The 15,745-nt window shown below is 37.5% G+C and overlaps 1 protein-coding gene across 7 annotated transcripts in view; it reads left to right on the top strand.

Moving 5' to 3' along the window:
* The first annotated feature begins 2,738 nt into the window (after positions 1-2,738).
* SAC3B (SAC3/GANP/Nin1/mts3/eIF-3 p25 family) overlaps positions 2,739-15,745 on the top strand; it is a 28,137-nt gene continuing 15,130 nt past the window's right edge. The window contains exons 1-11 of one of the 7 annotated variants that reach the window (XM_088975639.1): positions 3,068-3,209; positions 3,366-3,578; positions 5,818-6,051; positions 7,306-7,542; positions 7,992-8,168; positions 8,556-8,809; positions 8,972-9,072; positions 9,159-9,374; positions 10,097-10,324; positions 10,404-10,495; positions 10,586-10,679. In XM_088975639.1, coding sequence (XP_088831765.1) covers positions 3,442-3,578; positions 5,818-6,051; positions 7,306-7,542; positions 7,992-8,168; positions 8,556-8,809; positions 8,972-9,072; positions 9,159-9,374; positions 10,097-10,324; positions 10,404-10,495; positions 10,586-10,679 — 1,770 coding nt within the window. In that variant the 5' untranslated portion in view covers positions 3,068-3,209; positions 3,366-3,441. Of the gene's footprint in view, positions 3,579-5,817; positions 6,052-7,305; positions 7,543-7,991; positions 8,169-8,555; positions 8,810-8,971; positions 9,073-9,158; positions 9,375-10,096; positions 10,325-10,403; positions 10,496-10,585; positions 10,680-15,745 lie in introns of those variants that run through there. The other 6 variants (XM_088975640.1, XM_088975643.1, XM_088975641.1 and 3 more) reach the window with 6 other exon arrangements.

Raw genomic sequence — 15,745 nt, 5'->3', positions numbered from 1 at the left:
ATGCAATGGTAAATTAGTAAAATATTCCTAGATTTAATATTAATTTTTAAGATATCTATAAGTTTTTCCCAAATTCTTAAAATCTTAGGATCCTATAATTCTATTTCTAAAGTACGCATAAATTGTCATAACCAATTCTTAAAATACACTTAAATTCTCATAATCCTACTTGTAAAATATCTACAAATTATATTATTTTTAGGTGGTTGCCTCTAGGTGGGGAAATTCTGGGATTCCCCGTCCCCAGTAAGGGCTGGGTGCCCTTCATCCAGGAAGTCCATCTCTCTCTGAACCTAGCATGTTTAAGTCTTTTACCCTAATTGTAATTTGGTTTTATTAAAAGGTAAAGTCTAAGGCTGTGTTTGACGAGGCTCCTAATAAGTGATTTTTGGTTTTACTAAGTTTATGAAGAAAAAAAATGCAATATATATATATAAATGTATATATATATACACACACACTTGGTAAAATAGCTGCAAACATTTTTTTTCCTGGATCAACGCCAAAATATGATGACTTCTAACTTTTTTATATTTATAAAAAACACATTTTAAAGAAGAAAAATCTATTGCCACCAAATAGTAAAACATTAATGAGAAACACTTTTAAAAAAGTGCTTATTAAAAAGTCCCCTAAAAGCCCCTAAAGCCATTGTTCAAGTTGGAGGGTTAGGTTTGGAGGTTAAGACAAAAATAAAATGTGTGCAGGTTAAACTTAAGAGTTAAGACAGCTTTTTCTTTCTATAAAAAGAGTAAAATGTTTAAACTATCCATAAGTTTTATGAAATGGACTAAATTTACCCTATTATTTGAAAAATCATTTAAAACACCCCTAATTTTTCTGAAAATTGACAAAATCTTCCCGTACCGTTAGCATGTCATTATCGAATTTTCTCTTCAATGTTCTTAACCTGATTAAAATTTTCAATAGGTGAGACTGGTGTGTGACAGAGGGCCTAAGCAAGCAGCTGTTGATCTCAAAGTAGATTGTATTGATGGGACTCTACTGTTTTAAACTTACGTGGTGATTGATCTTGGTAATTAACAATTCCTTGGGCTCAGTTTAGAAGGAATATAAATAAAAATATGTAGAATGTAAAATCATATGTTTTGTATTATTTTGTATGTATTTATACCATACATATTTATATTTGTACTCCTTCCGAAGTTAGTTCAAGTGGCTTGGCCTTATTGAATCAATTGTCCGCATTGAATCGACAATTCTGTAGTTGATCTCCCTCTTATTCAAGCTTACTATTACTGATGATTGTATTGCTCTATATGTGAATCAATGAACATGTTAAAGTTGTACGTGTAAGATGAGGAAGATTATCCTTGCGGAGCCTTATTTTGATGCAGTCCACCATCCCTAAGCTCAGTTTGAAAGGAATACAAATGCATTGTACAAATACATACAAATAACAAGGTTTTGCACTTTACAAATTTGTAATTGTACTCCTTCCAACTGAGCTTAAATGAAATTGATGATCCTCTTGATCAAATCATCTCTTTAGAACTTCATTTCCATTGGGCTTGGTTTACCTATCAGAAGTTCCTTTTCAGTGGTGTTGGTTCCTAAAATACTTTTAGTACCCCTACATGTTGTAGGTGATGGATTTAGAGGAAGCTGGTTCCTCTTGTATATTTGAGAAAAGCTCAGGCTAAAGTGAAAATATACTAAATTATAGAATCAGTGGGTTCTTTTATTTCTTAGGTAAATAGGGCAATAAGTGTTTTAGTTGTAAAAAAATTAAGAATACATTATTAAAAGGGGCCATTTTGTCCCATCCAACGTGAGAAAATTAGTACCCAGTTGGAAGATCCTGGGTAAGTGATACCCATGAAAAATAAATTTTTCATAAACCCTAAAAGAAGAACATGAATATCTTAATTAATGGGAACCAAAATCCCATTGACCAACTTTCCTTCGTCAAAAAAAAAAAGCAAATAAGTTAAGAGGATTTTTAATTAGTAGGGTAAATTAGTCTATTCCTGAAGGCTATGTTTGGTTTGAAGGAAAAGGTAAGGAAAGGAAGGGAAAAGTAGGGAAGCCTATATAAGTTTTGTAAAAGTTTCCCTACCTTTCCTTTCCCTACTTTTTCCTTCAAACCAAACACAACCTAAAACTATTTAGAGGTAGTTTGCTTTTTTTACTAAAAAAAATATGTACAACATACAAAATGATATAAACGGTAAATTACACGAACCCTTAGTAGCATGAGGTTAGTGAATAGTGACAAAAGACCCTTGAACTTTGGCCGTTAGAAAAAGACCACCCTCCTTTGGGCTGACAATTTTTAACACTTCTTAATGTTGATACTTGAATGCTTGTTTAGATGTGTAAAACGGGCCATGTTGGATTGACAATGCACGGCCCGTGGGTGATCTATGCAAAGTGCGGGCTATGTTGGGCTGCCGCCCTCCCTTGGGATAACTTGGGGGGTTGGTTCGGCATAGACCATGGCCCATGCCCGTGCGGGCCCATGCCATACTGTGGGCTGAGCCTTGGGCCAGGTCAGGCCAAAACTATTTATTTAAAAAAATAGACAAAAAACTAAAAATTTTAATTTTATATGAATTTGATATATACAATTGCTTATATATATAATAATTAAATAAATTAATATAATAAAATTAAAAAAGATATTTATTTTATTAATATTATATATATATTATTATATAATTATAATTTATATAATATTATATAAATATATATGGAACACACCAACCCAGCCCGTCGACCTAAAACCCCATAAGACAACATGCACGATTATGCCAAGCCTGACACGACGAGCAAACCATCGTACCGAGCCAATCTAAATTTGTGCCGGACAGCGGGCGGCATGGCCCGGTATTTCTTTCTAGGCAATTCATTTTTGGGCGATGGAACTTCCTTTGTCGTCTAAATCGCATCACGATTTTTTGATTCTTCAGTCAAGGGCTTAAATTCTAAGATGTATTGCTCGGTTTATTTAACTTCGATTAGAGCGGTTTCGAAGATGATACAACTACAATAGCTTGAGAGGATTCCAAATCAAAAAAAAAAAAAACCACCATTTTTCAGTAGATCCTTTCATTTTCTCTAATTTTGGAGAGGAAATATTATTCATTTTCAACTTTACTAGCAAGTTAGCAACGGACGAAGTCGGCGAAGTGCTAGAATTCTGAGGCAACGTCGACGACTAAGTTGCCACAGTAACTGAGACTGAGGTCAGGGCAGAAACTCTCGACTTTGCCTCGTTACTTGATCCATTGGTCTCTTTTGAATCTACCTTCTGTGATGCGTTTGTTGTAATTTCTTGGTTTGACGGGCACTGTGGTCAGAGAAGAAGATTTTAGTACTCAAACCGAGGTTACTTATTGCAGTAAATCCGTTACTCGGACATCCTTTTCTGTCAGGTCGAGAGGAAGAATTGCGGACAAATCTCTACACTATGCATTAATGGCTTTTCAGGGGTTTGGCAAGAACTCCGGCCCTTCTGTTCCTCCTAAAGCACAGACACCTTTTGGGACTTTACCTCGTTCTCCCTCTCCAACAATCTCTCCCCACAACTCAACCGTTGCCCAACAATCTCGAGGGTAATATTCCGCCTTATTTGTATCTCTTTTATTTCTTAAGTTTTATCTTTTTTAATACCTCCCGGATTGATTTTTTCACCCGTGCATTTGTCTGTCTAAATCTGTCATGGTTGTTACCAGTGCGAGGATTTGTTCAAGAAGTTATACTACTTTTTTCTTTTTCTTTCTTTGTAATGTTTAAAGAATTTGGGAACTAGACGCACCCTAAATCTGCAGCCAAGTGTCCACATTAAGGCTCTTCAATTTGTTTCAAGATGTTGCAATCGATAATGTACAACTAAATAATTTTCCTTAGTTTAGAGACTTTCTTGTATTTATTTTAGCAGTTTGGTTATGGGCAACCCGCAGAAGCAACACAATTCATATCCGTGTATTAGTTTGAAGAATCGCTATAATGGATTGAGTTAGACTGTGGTAACTAGTAAAGCATATCGGGAAACCCTAATTTATAGGGTGTTACGCCTGCTCTAGTTCTCATAAAGCTTTGCACTTTACTTGGTCCAGGTCGTTGCTAGTTCTCTTAGGTTTTTGCTCAGAATCATATTGCAGTAGATGCTTCATCCGTCAAGTTATTAAACATGAAGATGCTGAAGAGGACATCACCCCTATAATTAGGGTTAGGGGTGAGGGTGAATAAAGTGTCAGATGGGTGCTGACCTGTCGGGAGTGCAATGTGATCCTTGTACTATTAAAATTGAAGAGGAAACGTTTTAGGGCCAATGGTGCATTACTTATGGTCCTAGGATCATCTGGATTAGGTGGGCTGTTTAGAGGAGCAAATGGGAAAATTGCTGGTCTACTCAGGTTCAGGTTCAATTTGGGAGGGGTCTCTATAAGGGATTATATGCTTTCATCACCACAGATTTTACAGCTTGATTCCTTGCCTTAGAAGACTTCTTGGCAGAGGTTGGAATGAATGCTAATGCACTCAGATGGCCATTGGGCAGTGGGCACTAAGATATAATATTAGAAAGGCATGATATTTTGTAGAGAAACGACTTGCCACATAACAATTTCCTGTCTGTTTGTGGTGGGAATTTGGTCCTGGTTCTTTTCTCTCTCTGGGTGTAGGTAGCTTCTTTCATCAGATTTGGGAACTCTTTTCAAATCCTCATTCACTCTACCAAGGCAAAGTGGCATGATTATGTAGAGAAGTAAAAGAGGGGTGCTTGGAACAATTTGGAAGGAGAGAAGTGAAATAGTTTTTAATGGTAAGACTCAGTTTAGATGTGCAATAATTTAAGTCATCACAATGAAGGGCTGTTTCTAGCTTAAGCTGGAGGAAGCTTGGCATCTTTGTATATGATCCATTTTGTATTCTTTTTTCATAATCAATAAGAGCACAGTTACCAATAAAAAAGTATTCCATCGTACTTTTTTTTGTGGAAATATAACTATTACATTGATCAAAAGAAGGGGAGGGATGCACATGAGAAGATGCACAAAAGCAAAGGCCTTGAGAACAAAAAAATAGCAAGGCCAACTTTAAGTACTTGGCATTGTATTAAGCCTTCCCAACCTAGAATTTTCAATGTCATCTCCCACCTGATTCAATTTTCTGGGATCCATTTGAAGTTGCAATTGATAGAGGAGACTAAAGGTTAGCCCAGTGCATGAGGCTCCTGCCAATGCAATCTCAGACCACCAATCACTGGGAGGTCTTTAGGGGACAGCAAACAAATCTTGACTAGTGGGTTTGGTTTGTTTGGTCAGAGCTCAAATATGTCACTTCTCTGTGGACTCAGATTAGTAGTTTTATGGATTTGAAACATTGCCATTGAGGAAGATAATCTAATAATAGATTTGGGTGAGGATCTCCATGGAGGTTAAGTCACCAACTTTGATAGGTGAAGTCTTTGATTTCTAGATTGATTGCTCGTTCATTTGCGCTCAAGAACCATCAATTCCTTAGTCTGTTAACTAGAGGAGGGGTTATGAGCAATGATTTCATTGCTAGACTTTCCCTTGTTTTCATTTGTACAAGGGAGCCCACTGGGGCTTGGGCTGCCCCTATTAGCTTTACAATTCCAGGGTGTTATATGTTGTATATGGACACACCTTTGATTACTTAGTAGACTTAATGTTACTGATAAAAAATTTAAAATCTAAAATATCACATGCGCATATTTGTATTCATATGAATGCTAAACCAAAAAGTTTTTCTTAGATGTACTTTGCATTCGTATAGTGTTGATGATATGCATCTCAGTAAATCCCATATGGTGATTCTCTTGTCCAGATCCACCATATCTCCTCCTCAATGGAATAGTCAGCCAGAACCACTTGTCAATGGTTCAAACTCGCAAACTTTTCCAAGACCATATGCAAGTAAGCCATATGTTGGTCCAGGTACTGGAAGCAATGTTCCAGCCAAGCCTGCCAACTTTCAATACCCAAAAGGAACTGGATTGCCCCCTTTTCTGTCAGCTGATGAAGATTTCTTGGGAAACTCAAGCCAGAATGTCTCTAAAAGGTAAATCTACATGATAATTTATCTACTTTATTGATTGTGTTTAAACTCTTTGCTGTTTTTCTTTTTGATGGATGTCCAAGCCATAAATTTCAATTCGTAATATATTATAGGATGTATTAACAAACATAGTAATGAGATATAACTAGCAATTAGTCAATTATATTACAGTAAGGCAGTTGCCTTGTGAATTTTGTCACCTAGTTGCTTAGTTGGGTGCCTTTCTTACACAAGCATGGCATTCAGGTGAGGCACCTAGCCAAGGGCTCCTAGTATATGCCTTGACAACTATGGTTAGTTCCTGCTGTCATCTTAAATGCCCTTGTTCAAGGAACAGACTACATCATTTATAGAGGCCAATCTTGTGCCAAAGTCATCTATTTGTGATCACTGGGTGGTTGGGGGGATGAATTATTTTGAGAAGGAGATCATATTTCAAAGCCAGTCATTGAAGAGGCACTGATAGAAAACACAATAGTAAGGTGGTGCATTAGGTAAAATCTTTGAGGATCTTTGGTCCATTCTCAATAGGTGATTTATTCATTGATTGGCAGACAGTGGCATCTTCTTCATTGGCTAGAATATTCATGTATTTCTCCTTGGACTATAACAGCATCTGGCCACATTAAATTAAACTTTGATGGCTGTTGTTTGGGCAATCCTGGGCCATCTGGCATAGGCAGAGTCTTCAGGAATTGCCAAGCGAATACCATGGCTATATTTTTCGGTCTCATGGGTTATGGTATTAGTAAGGGCGGAACTATTGGCAGTATTAAAGGGCTGCTGCTAGCATACTTGCACATGTATAATTTATCATTATTTTCACATATTAATAAAACCTCTCATTACCAATAAAAAAATCATTCCATCAAGAGGGAGAGATGGCAAGATCATTTGAGAGGGAGATTATATACCAAAGGAATGCCAGGAGCATTTTGTAATTCTTTGGTAACCTAATTTTAATGGATTTTAACACTCAATGCTTGTAAAAGAATAAGGAAATCTATGATATGGGAAAGACCTGGTGCCAGAAAAGCTTTGACCAATCAAAGCCACCCCCATGAATTTTGATTAGTACCACCTGATTGGTCACCTCTTTTATGATACCAGTTGATTGGCTGTAAGCTTTTCTGATGTCACATCTTTCTGGTATCATAATCGAACCCAAAAGAATAATATTCTTTCCCAGGACATTTGAGTCTCGTCACCCTATTTATTTCTTTTTGTCTCAGTGAACCTCATATAATAAATGTGCAGGCCTGTTTTATCTCCTTCCAGCTGGGATAATCAATCAAGATCTCCAGTAACCTACACTGATTCACAGATTCATCAAGGTCCATCCATGGTTCCAACTTATGTAGATGCTCATGATGTTGGAACACAGTTGCGGACCAAGGTTTCTAACAGTCAAGTTCCAACCAGAACCAGATCTCCTCCTGGTCCATATGGGAATGAAATCTTCCGAGCAAACCCTCATCCAGATTCTACTGGAAGGTAAAGTTTTCCAAATACTGATACTTGTCATTATTATTAGTTTAATACTGGGTGAAGTGAATGTTGCCACAATGGCTACATCCCACATTTCCTGTAATAACTTGCATGGTGCCTCTTGCCCTGCCATACAGTTCCCACCTGGATGATTAATCTGTATGTTGTGGCAAGGTCTATGTTGCCTAAGTGCTCCCCCGCCTTATTATTAAGGTCTGTTTGGTTAGATAGGAATTGGAATCAGCTGGAATGGGATTTCATTCCCAAGGGAGGGAGAGGGAATGGCCATTCCACTAGGATTGGGATTGGGATTCAGATTCCACCCAAGCAAACAGTTGGAATTGGATAACCCATTCTGATTCTGATTCCAGACCCGTATTCCTACAAACCAAATGGGGCCTAATATCTCCTAGTTACTTATGCAGTTAAGATCGTCTTGTAATTTTCTTTTCCAGGCCTACTAATTCCCAAACTCACCAGAAGTCCTCTGTTTCACGTAATATTAATGTTGAAGGTGCGGGAACCAAGTCCACCTCCTTTCTAATTCCCAAAAGGATGAGGTCACCTCCTTTACCTCCTACTGATGAGAATTCTATGGGAAGTTTATACTCCACCCAAGATGATAATGAACGGTAAGACATCATGCCACTCAGGCTGTGCTTGGTACGAGTGCAACTGCAAATATGTTCAATGCATATGCAAACATGTTCAGTACATGAAAATGCAAACTTGGTTTGGTTTTGCATTGATAAATTTTGTACTGGTTTTTACATTGACCAACTTAGAGTGAATGTTTGCTGCCATTTTGAATGCAAAAATGTCAGAAAAACAAATTTACTTTCATTTTCAGTACAAAATATATTCTTACCAAATGTCTGCAAAACTGAACCAGAGTGCAAATTCACTTTAGTTCAGCATTTGCACCCATACAAAATGCAGCTTCAGTTTGACATTTATTCTCTATAGGTTTCTTTCCAAAACTTCCCTTTTGTTCTATTTTTACACCATGTATATTGCAGAGAAGCGCAAGCAAAGGCAAGGCGTTTGGCTCGATTCAGTAATGATCTAAGGCAAACTGAGCAAAGCATGCATGATCTAACAAAGCACAAATTGTCAATGTATGGACAAGATGAATCTCTGGTGGGGAGGCGGGAGTTTGTTGCAGAGCACCCAGTTGAAGCAGGGGGTGATTTTCCTAATGGCAGCACTTCTGATTTTGAAGGCTTAGAATCATCCCATGTCATAATTGGGTTATGTCCTGATATGTGTCCAGGTATGATTTTGAGCATCAAAATATGGATCTGTTTCTAGGTATTCCTAAAAGAAAAGATTTTGAGCCTTAGGATCAATTGGATTGTGTTTAGATATTTTGGGTCTGTGGACTTGGTTCCTTCTCATTTGTTAAGGTAGCCATGAATTTTGCTTTGTTTTTCAGAATCTGAAAGGGAGGAACGTGAGAGGAAGGGGGATCTTGACAAGTATGAACGCCTGGATGGAGATAGAAATCAAACTAGCAAATTCCTTGCTGTTAAGAAGGTTTAACATGATCCCTTCCAGAACTGTTGTCATCCTTTATTACTCGTAATCGAGAGCATAATAAAAGTGTTTTTCCTTTTATGCAGTATAATAGGACAGCTGAGAGGGAAGCAGATTTGATAAGACCTATGCCAGTTTTGCAGAAGACGGTTGATTATCTTCTGGCATTGCTAGATCAACATTATGATGATCGATTTCTGGGCATGTATAACTTTTTGTGGGACAGGATGAGGGCAATTCGAATGGACCTGAGGATGCAACATATTTTTAACAGAGGCGCTATAACCATGCTGGAGCAAATGGTCTCTCCACTACTAGATGTCCTTTAGTTCTCTTGTGTTGTATATGCATAGGCTGTTCTTTCTCATGTTAGAAAACTTCTTCTGAAGAATATATGTAATATCCCGATGCATATTGAGTTTTGGACTTGTGATAAAGATCTTTTTCTTCTCAATATAACTACATGCAACGTTAAGAGGAATCCTTGTATAAGGGAGGTAAAGAGGCTGTCCTTACTGAGTGGTCCAATTGCAAAATGTGCTGGGTCCTGCCAACTAGTAAGTCCCACTTAGGAAGTCTCTTTTGCCAAAACACAACAGATTGGATGGCCTAGCAAGTTGATCTTGTACAATCTTTAGACAGTGGGAAAAAACCTTGGAACATACCAGGAGAAGAGGTTCATGGATAGGACAATTGCAATCATGTTGTCAGCTCAAACTTTATACTCAAGTGGGACCCGAGAAGAATATTCATTTCCATTGCATGCATGCCACATGTACAAATGTTGGGACTGGGGACTCAAAATCTTCCTTTTTTAGGGTCATTTCGGTTTTGAAATAATGAATTAATGAGTTTGTCTCCATCATTTTTACTACTTTTTTTACCCTCCTTCCAGAAAATTGAAAGTTCACAAGTGCCATTTGCTTTTACATTTTACGTATTGCATTTGAAATATGCATTAATTGGCTGGTATATGCCTTGTCGTACAGATTGTCTAAATAGTCTTCTTGCTTTATTTTGCCAGATAAGACTCCATATCATAGCCATGCATGAATTGTGTGAATACACAAAGGGAGAAGGCTTCTCAGAGGGATTTGATGCACACCTAAACATTGAGCAGATGAACAAAACATCAGTTGAATTGTTCCAAATGTATGATGATCACAGGAAGAAGGGAATTAATATACCAACAGAGAAAGAGTTTCGAGGATATTATGCGCTTCTTAAGCTGGACAAGCATCCTGGATACAAAGTAAGTTGTATGTGGTGGTGACCAACCTTGTTAGCTAATTTAATTTGAAGTAACCTATGAACATAAATGGCTTGTCTAGGTTGAACCTGCAGAGCTCTCACTTGATCTTTCAAAAATGACTCCAGAGATAAGACAAACCCAAGAAGTTCTTTTTGCCCGTGAAGTAGCAAGGTATTTGAAATTTTGAATCTCTTCTATTTGTTAGTTTCAGCTTGTTTCTATCAAGCATATTCTGATAATGGAAACGATTTTCCTTTCCAGAGCCTGTAGAACTAGTAATTTTATTGCCTTCTTTCGGCTTGCAAGGAAAGCAACTTATCTTCAAGCATGTCTGATGCATGCCCACTTTGCGAAGGTATCTGTTACTCGTATTATTATTGAAACTGGATTCAGTCAGTGCAAGGTCTGTTCCAACAACCTTTATAGCCTTGCATTGGGAACATCTCCCCATGAAATAAAACACAGAAGTACGGAGATGTTCCCAATGCAAGGCTGTAAAGGCTGTTCGAACGGGTCTTGCACTGACTGAAGCCGATCTCATTATTATTAGTTTTAATCTCATCCCACATATTTGTGCCTTCAGTGCAATGCATCAAGTGTATATTTTTATGGGTGCATGTTGGGTATCAGTCTTGTAGAATTTACACAGTATTGGGCCAAAAGGTCCTTTGCCCAAGTTGCAGCCCTAATCTTTGGCCTTATGAGCCCAGATTCACCTTCATTCTTTTCTGCTGCCAATTTTGTGCTTATCCAGAAAATGCTATTCTTTTCTTTTTATTGATGATTATAACCTTATTAATAGAAAATAAATGTCAAAGAGGAACAAACAAAATTCTATTATAGTTATTCAGAATGCTGTTCAAGGAGTAAGCATTTGGATTCTGTTTTTTTTTTTTTTTTTTCTGTTTTGTGCTGGTTGGTTACCCTTTTTTACATGTAAGGTTGGTTTCCTCTTGGGTTCCTTTCTATAAGTTGTTGGCTTGACTTATGTTTTTTCTTCCTTAACCTCTTTCCCTATTGTGCTACCTGGCATCCTTCTTGTTAACTTGTATTCTTTCTTTTTCCTTCTTGTTATTCAATATTTCTGTTACTGATAAAAGAAAAAGGAAAAAAGAATTGTTATGTCATCTACTAGTAAGAGTTGAACATACTCACAGATGTGAGTCTGTCCTTCAATCCTGATATAAAACTGATAAAAGAAATAGGAAAAGGTGAGAGAGAAAGAAAGGTTACAGCAGAATAGAAGAAGATGGAGAAGAAGAGAAAGAAGAAGGGAGTTTGATGGTTCTCTCTCTCCCTTAACTAATCTTCATAGTTTTCAAGGTGCCAAGGCGAGGCTAGGCGACAGGGGGGGTGCCTAGGCGTTGCCTATGCAATGGATTTTTTTAAGTAAAAATATGTATCTTATGGTAGTTCCCTAGGTTCCATAATCATATTTCCTTAATAAATATCCATAATTTTCATAAGAAAAGTATAAATTTTATGTTAAAGTTTAGAAAATCAACATATTCCAACATATTCATGAGAAGAAAAAGAAAGAAAAAAAAATTATAAAAATATAGGGACTGAACCCCTATTTCTGCTATAGAAGAAGAAGAAGAAGAAGAAGAAGAAGAAATTAGTATATAAACACACAAAATTAGTTAAGAAAATGTGTTGATTGGACACCATTTTATGTTCTTCCTTGCTTATTGGTTCATGTTTTGAAGTGTTTGAGGGTTCAATACAACATTTAGCAATGTTTGTGTTGATTAAACCCTAACTAACGAGAAAATAATAAAAGAAATTAGTATATAAACACACAATGAATATTTTAGTTTAAAAATGTCTATTTTATAATTATAACCTCAAAAAATTAAGAATATAAAAGTTTTTTTTAACACACTATAGAAAACTACTTGGCGATTAGATGAGGCGAGCCTCCAAGGGCGCCTTGTCGCCTAGGCGTTGCCTTGACAACTATGCTATAATCATGCGAATTACAAGTCTGCCCTTTAAGTGGGCGGCCAACAAAGCAATAACTTAAAAGAACTTAAAAAGAGGTTAATAGGCCCATTAAGAAAAGACCTATTAACACATAAACCAGATATAATATTACTTAAACATAAAAGAAATATTAGGGCCCATTCGGCCCAATCTCTCTACACTCCCCCTCAAGCTGAGCTTAGATGTTAATCATGCCCAACTTGCTTATATAGCATGTTAGCTTTCCTTTTGGAACACCTTTGGTCAAAACGTAAGCCAATTGCTCTTTTGAAGCAATAAATGGCAAATAGACTTCCCTTGAAGCAACTTTTTCCCTTATGAAATGTCTATCAACCTTATGTGCTTAATTCTATCATGCTGAACAGGATTATGTGCAATATTGATAGCTGCTTGGTCGTTACAGTAGAGCATCATTGGTTTTTCATAGTCAATACCCAATTCTCCCAAAAGTGATATCAACTACAATAATTTTGATACTCCATGTGCCATTGCCCTATACTCTGCTTCAGCTAAGGATCTTACAACTACAAATTGTTTCTTATTTCTCCATGAGATAGTGTTCCTTGCCACCAAGGCACAATATCTTGACGTGGATCTTCTATTATCAATAAATCCGGCCCAATCAACATCAATGTATGCCTCTAGCTTCATGTGTCCATGCTTGGCAAACAGAATACTTCCTTGGAGTGCCTTTCAAGTAGTACAAAACTCTTTCTATAGCTGCTAAATGTGTATCTCTGGGAGAATGCATAAATTGACAAACACTTACTGCATAGGAAATATCTGGCCGAGTCATGCAGAGATATAACAACTTCTCGAGCAGTCTCTGGAACACTCCCCTATCAGTTAACAATTCACCATCAGTAGTAGAAAGCTTATGGTTTAGATCTATAGGGGTAGAAGCCGGTTTAGCACCAAGTTTACTAGTCTTTGCAAGGAGATCAAGAACGTACTTGCATTGAGAAATGAAGATACCATCCTTAGATCTAGCAACTTCAATTCCCAAGAAGTATCTTAGATCCTCCAAACCTTTTATCTCAAATTCAGTGTTAAGAAATCTTTTGAGCTTAATCACTTCCTGAGTGTCATTACCCGTAACCACAATGCCATTAACATAAACAATCAGAAAAGCCACCAAAGAGTTATTTCTCTTCACAAACAAAGTATGGTCAGATTGAGTCTGTGTATAACCAAAAGAAACAAGGGCAGCTCTGAATTTCTCAAAATAGGCTCTAGGGGACTATTTGAGACCATAGAGAGATTTATTCAATTTGCACACATTCCCTTGCATTTCCTTTCCATACACCCCTGGAGGTAAAGACATATAGACCTCTTCATGTAGGTCTCCATTCAAGAAGGCATTTTTAATATCAAACCGGTGAAGGGGCCAATCAAAAGTAGTAGCTAGAGTCAACAAAGCTCGAATTGAAGTCATTTTAGCCACAAGAACAAAAGTCTCAAGGTAATCAATACCATACATCTGAGTGTAACCCTTAGCAACCAATCGAGCCTTAAATCTCCTCAATAATGCCATCAAAATGATATTTGATAATGAATACCCATTTACAACCCACTGGTTCCTTCCCTTCAGGCAAGTCCACAATATCCTAGGTATGGTTCTTATGCAAAGTATGTAGTTCAGTCATCATAGCATCCCTCCATTCAGGTTTGGACAATGTTTCTGGTATAGACTTGAGAATCATGTGGGTAGAAACATAGGCAAGAAAAGAATAATAGGTAGGGGATAGAAAGCTATAGGAAAAATGTTTAGAGATATAATGTGCTGTACACTTCCACTTGCCTTTGTGAAGGGCAATAGGAAGGTCAAGGTCTGGGAAGGTAGTAGGTGGGTCAGAGGAAGGCTGACCTGTTGCCTCAGTAGTGATGGGAGGTGCAAGAGGCTTTGATGAAGGAGTGGAAACAACTTGCCCATGCATGAATCTTTGTCTTTGGTACCACCTTTAGAGAACATGATGTGAGAAAAATATAGGAGAATGAGATGGGGGAGGGGGAGCATGAACATGTGTGGTAGATATAGTGGAAAGAGAGGCGACAGAAGAAGATGACTCAACAGAAGACTCAAAAGGAACTGGAAGAGGAATAGCTAGAGACATAGCAAATGGTTCCTTAGAATGCTCCTCCTCAGGAGGAATACCAAAGAAAGGAATAGACTTAGCAAAAGTGACATCCCTAAAGACAAAGCGGGTGCCACGAACCGGATCAAACAACAACGTCCTTTCTGTGTGGAGGCATATCCTAGAAAAATGCACTTATGTGACTTAGGCTCAAATTTGTGTCTCTGGTGATTATGAACATGGACATAGCAGGTGCACCCAAAAACTCGGAGAGGAAGAGAAAAGAGATCCTCATCTGGAAAGAGAAGGTTAAATATGGTATTGAAACCCAAAACCCGGGAAGACATACAATTAATAAAAAAAGTAGTAGTAAGGACCAATGTTCGAAGTATCGACACGTATCGAGGTCTGACCGGTGTATCAGAGGTCTGACCGGTTCAGGGGGTAGAGGAGACCTAAACTGGCCCCCCTGAACTGGTTGCGAAAAAAAAAAGCCTGAAACACTATCTATTCGCCCAATACGTCCGATACCGACGTATGGGGCGTATCGATATTTTGAACCTTGGTAAGGACAACATCCCCCAAAATTTAATAAGAACATGAGATGCAAAACGAAGGCATCTAGCAACCTCAACCACATGGCAATTCTTCCTTTTTGCTACTCCATTTTGTTGTGGGGTGTAGGAATAAGAACTCCGATGAATAACCCTAAAGGTCTCAAAGTAGGATGAGAGGTTCTTCTCAAAATATTTCTTAGCATTATCAGATCGGAATATTTTGATCTAGTTGTTAAATTGGGTAGGAATAAGTTTATGAAATTTTTGCACAATAGTTGGTACTTCATCCCGAGATCTCATGAGATAAATCTAGGTATAGCAAGAATAATCATCAATAAAGTGAATAAAATATTTGTAACCCCCAATAGTAGGCAAATGATATGGTCCCCACACATTAGAGTGCACAATATGAAAAGGAGAATTAGATATTTTATTGCTTACTGAATAAGAATGTCTACAATGCTTCGCAAGTTCATAAGACTCACAATGAAGACTCGATAAAGGCACTTTCTTAAACATATCAGGAAACAAATGACTCAAAGCAGAAAAAAGGTAAATGACCAAACCATAGATGACATAACATGACTCTGTCATTAGATTGACAAAATAGACTCCAAAGCAACTTCATTAGGTGGTCCAAGACTCCTATCGGGTGTGCCTAGTAAGTATATTCCATTCTCCTTATGGCCACTCCCAGTCGTCCTCTAGGATTTTAGGTCTTGGAAAACACAATGGATAGGAAAAAAGGTTATGTTACAGTTCATGGATTTAGTCAAGCTACTAGCAGATAAAATGTTGGTATT

This window comes from Nelumbo lutea, chromosome 3 (assembly GCF_056320005.1).
Source record: "Nelumbo lutea isolate HS-2025 chromosome 3, American lotus-T2T, whole genome shotgun sequence".
Classification (NCBI taxonomy): domain Eukaryota; kingdom Viridiplantae; phylum Streptophyta; class Magnoliopsida; order Proteales; family Nelumbonaceae; genus Nelumbo; species Nelumbo lutea.
The sequence above is the reverse complement of the archived record's forward strand: the minus strand, read 5'-3'. Positions and strand labels throughout refer to the sequence as shown.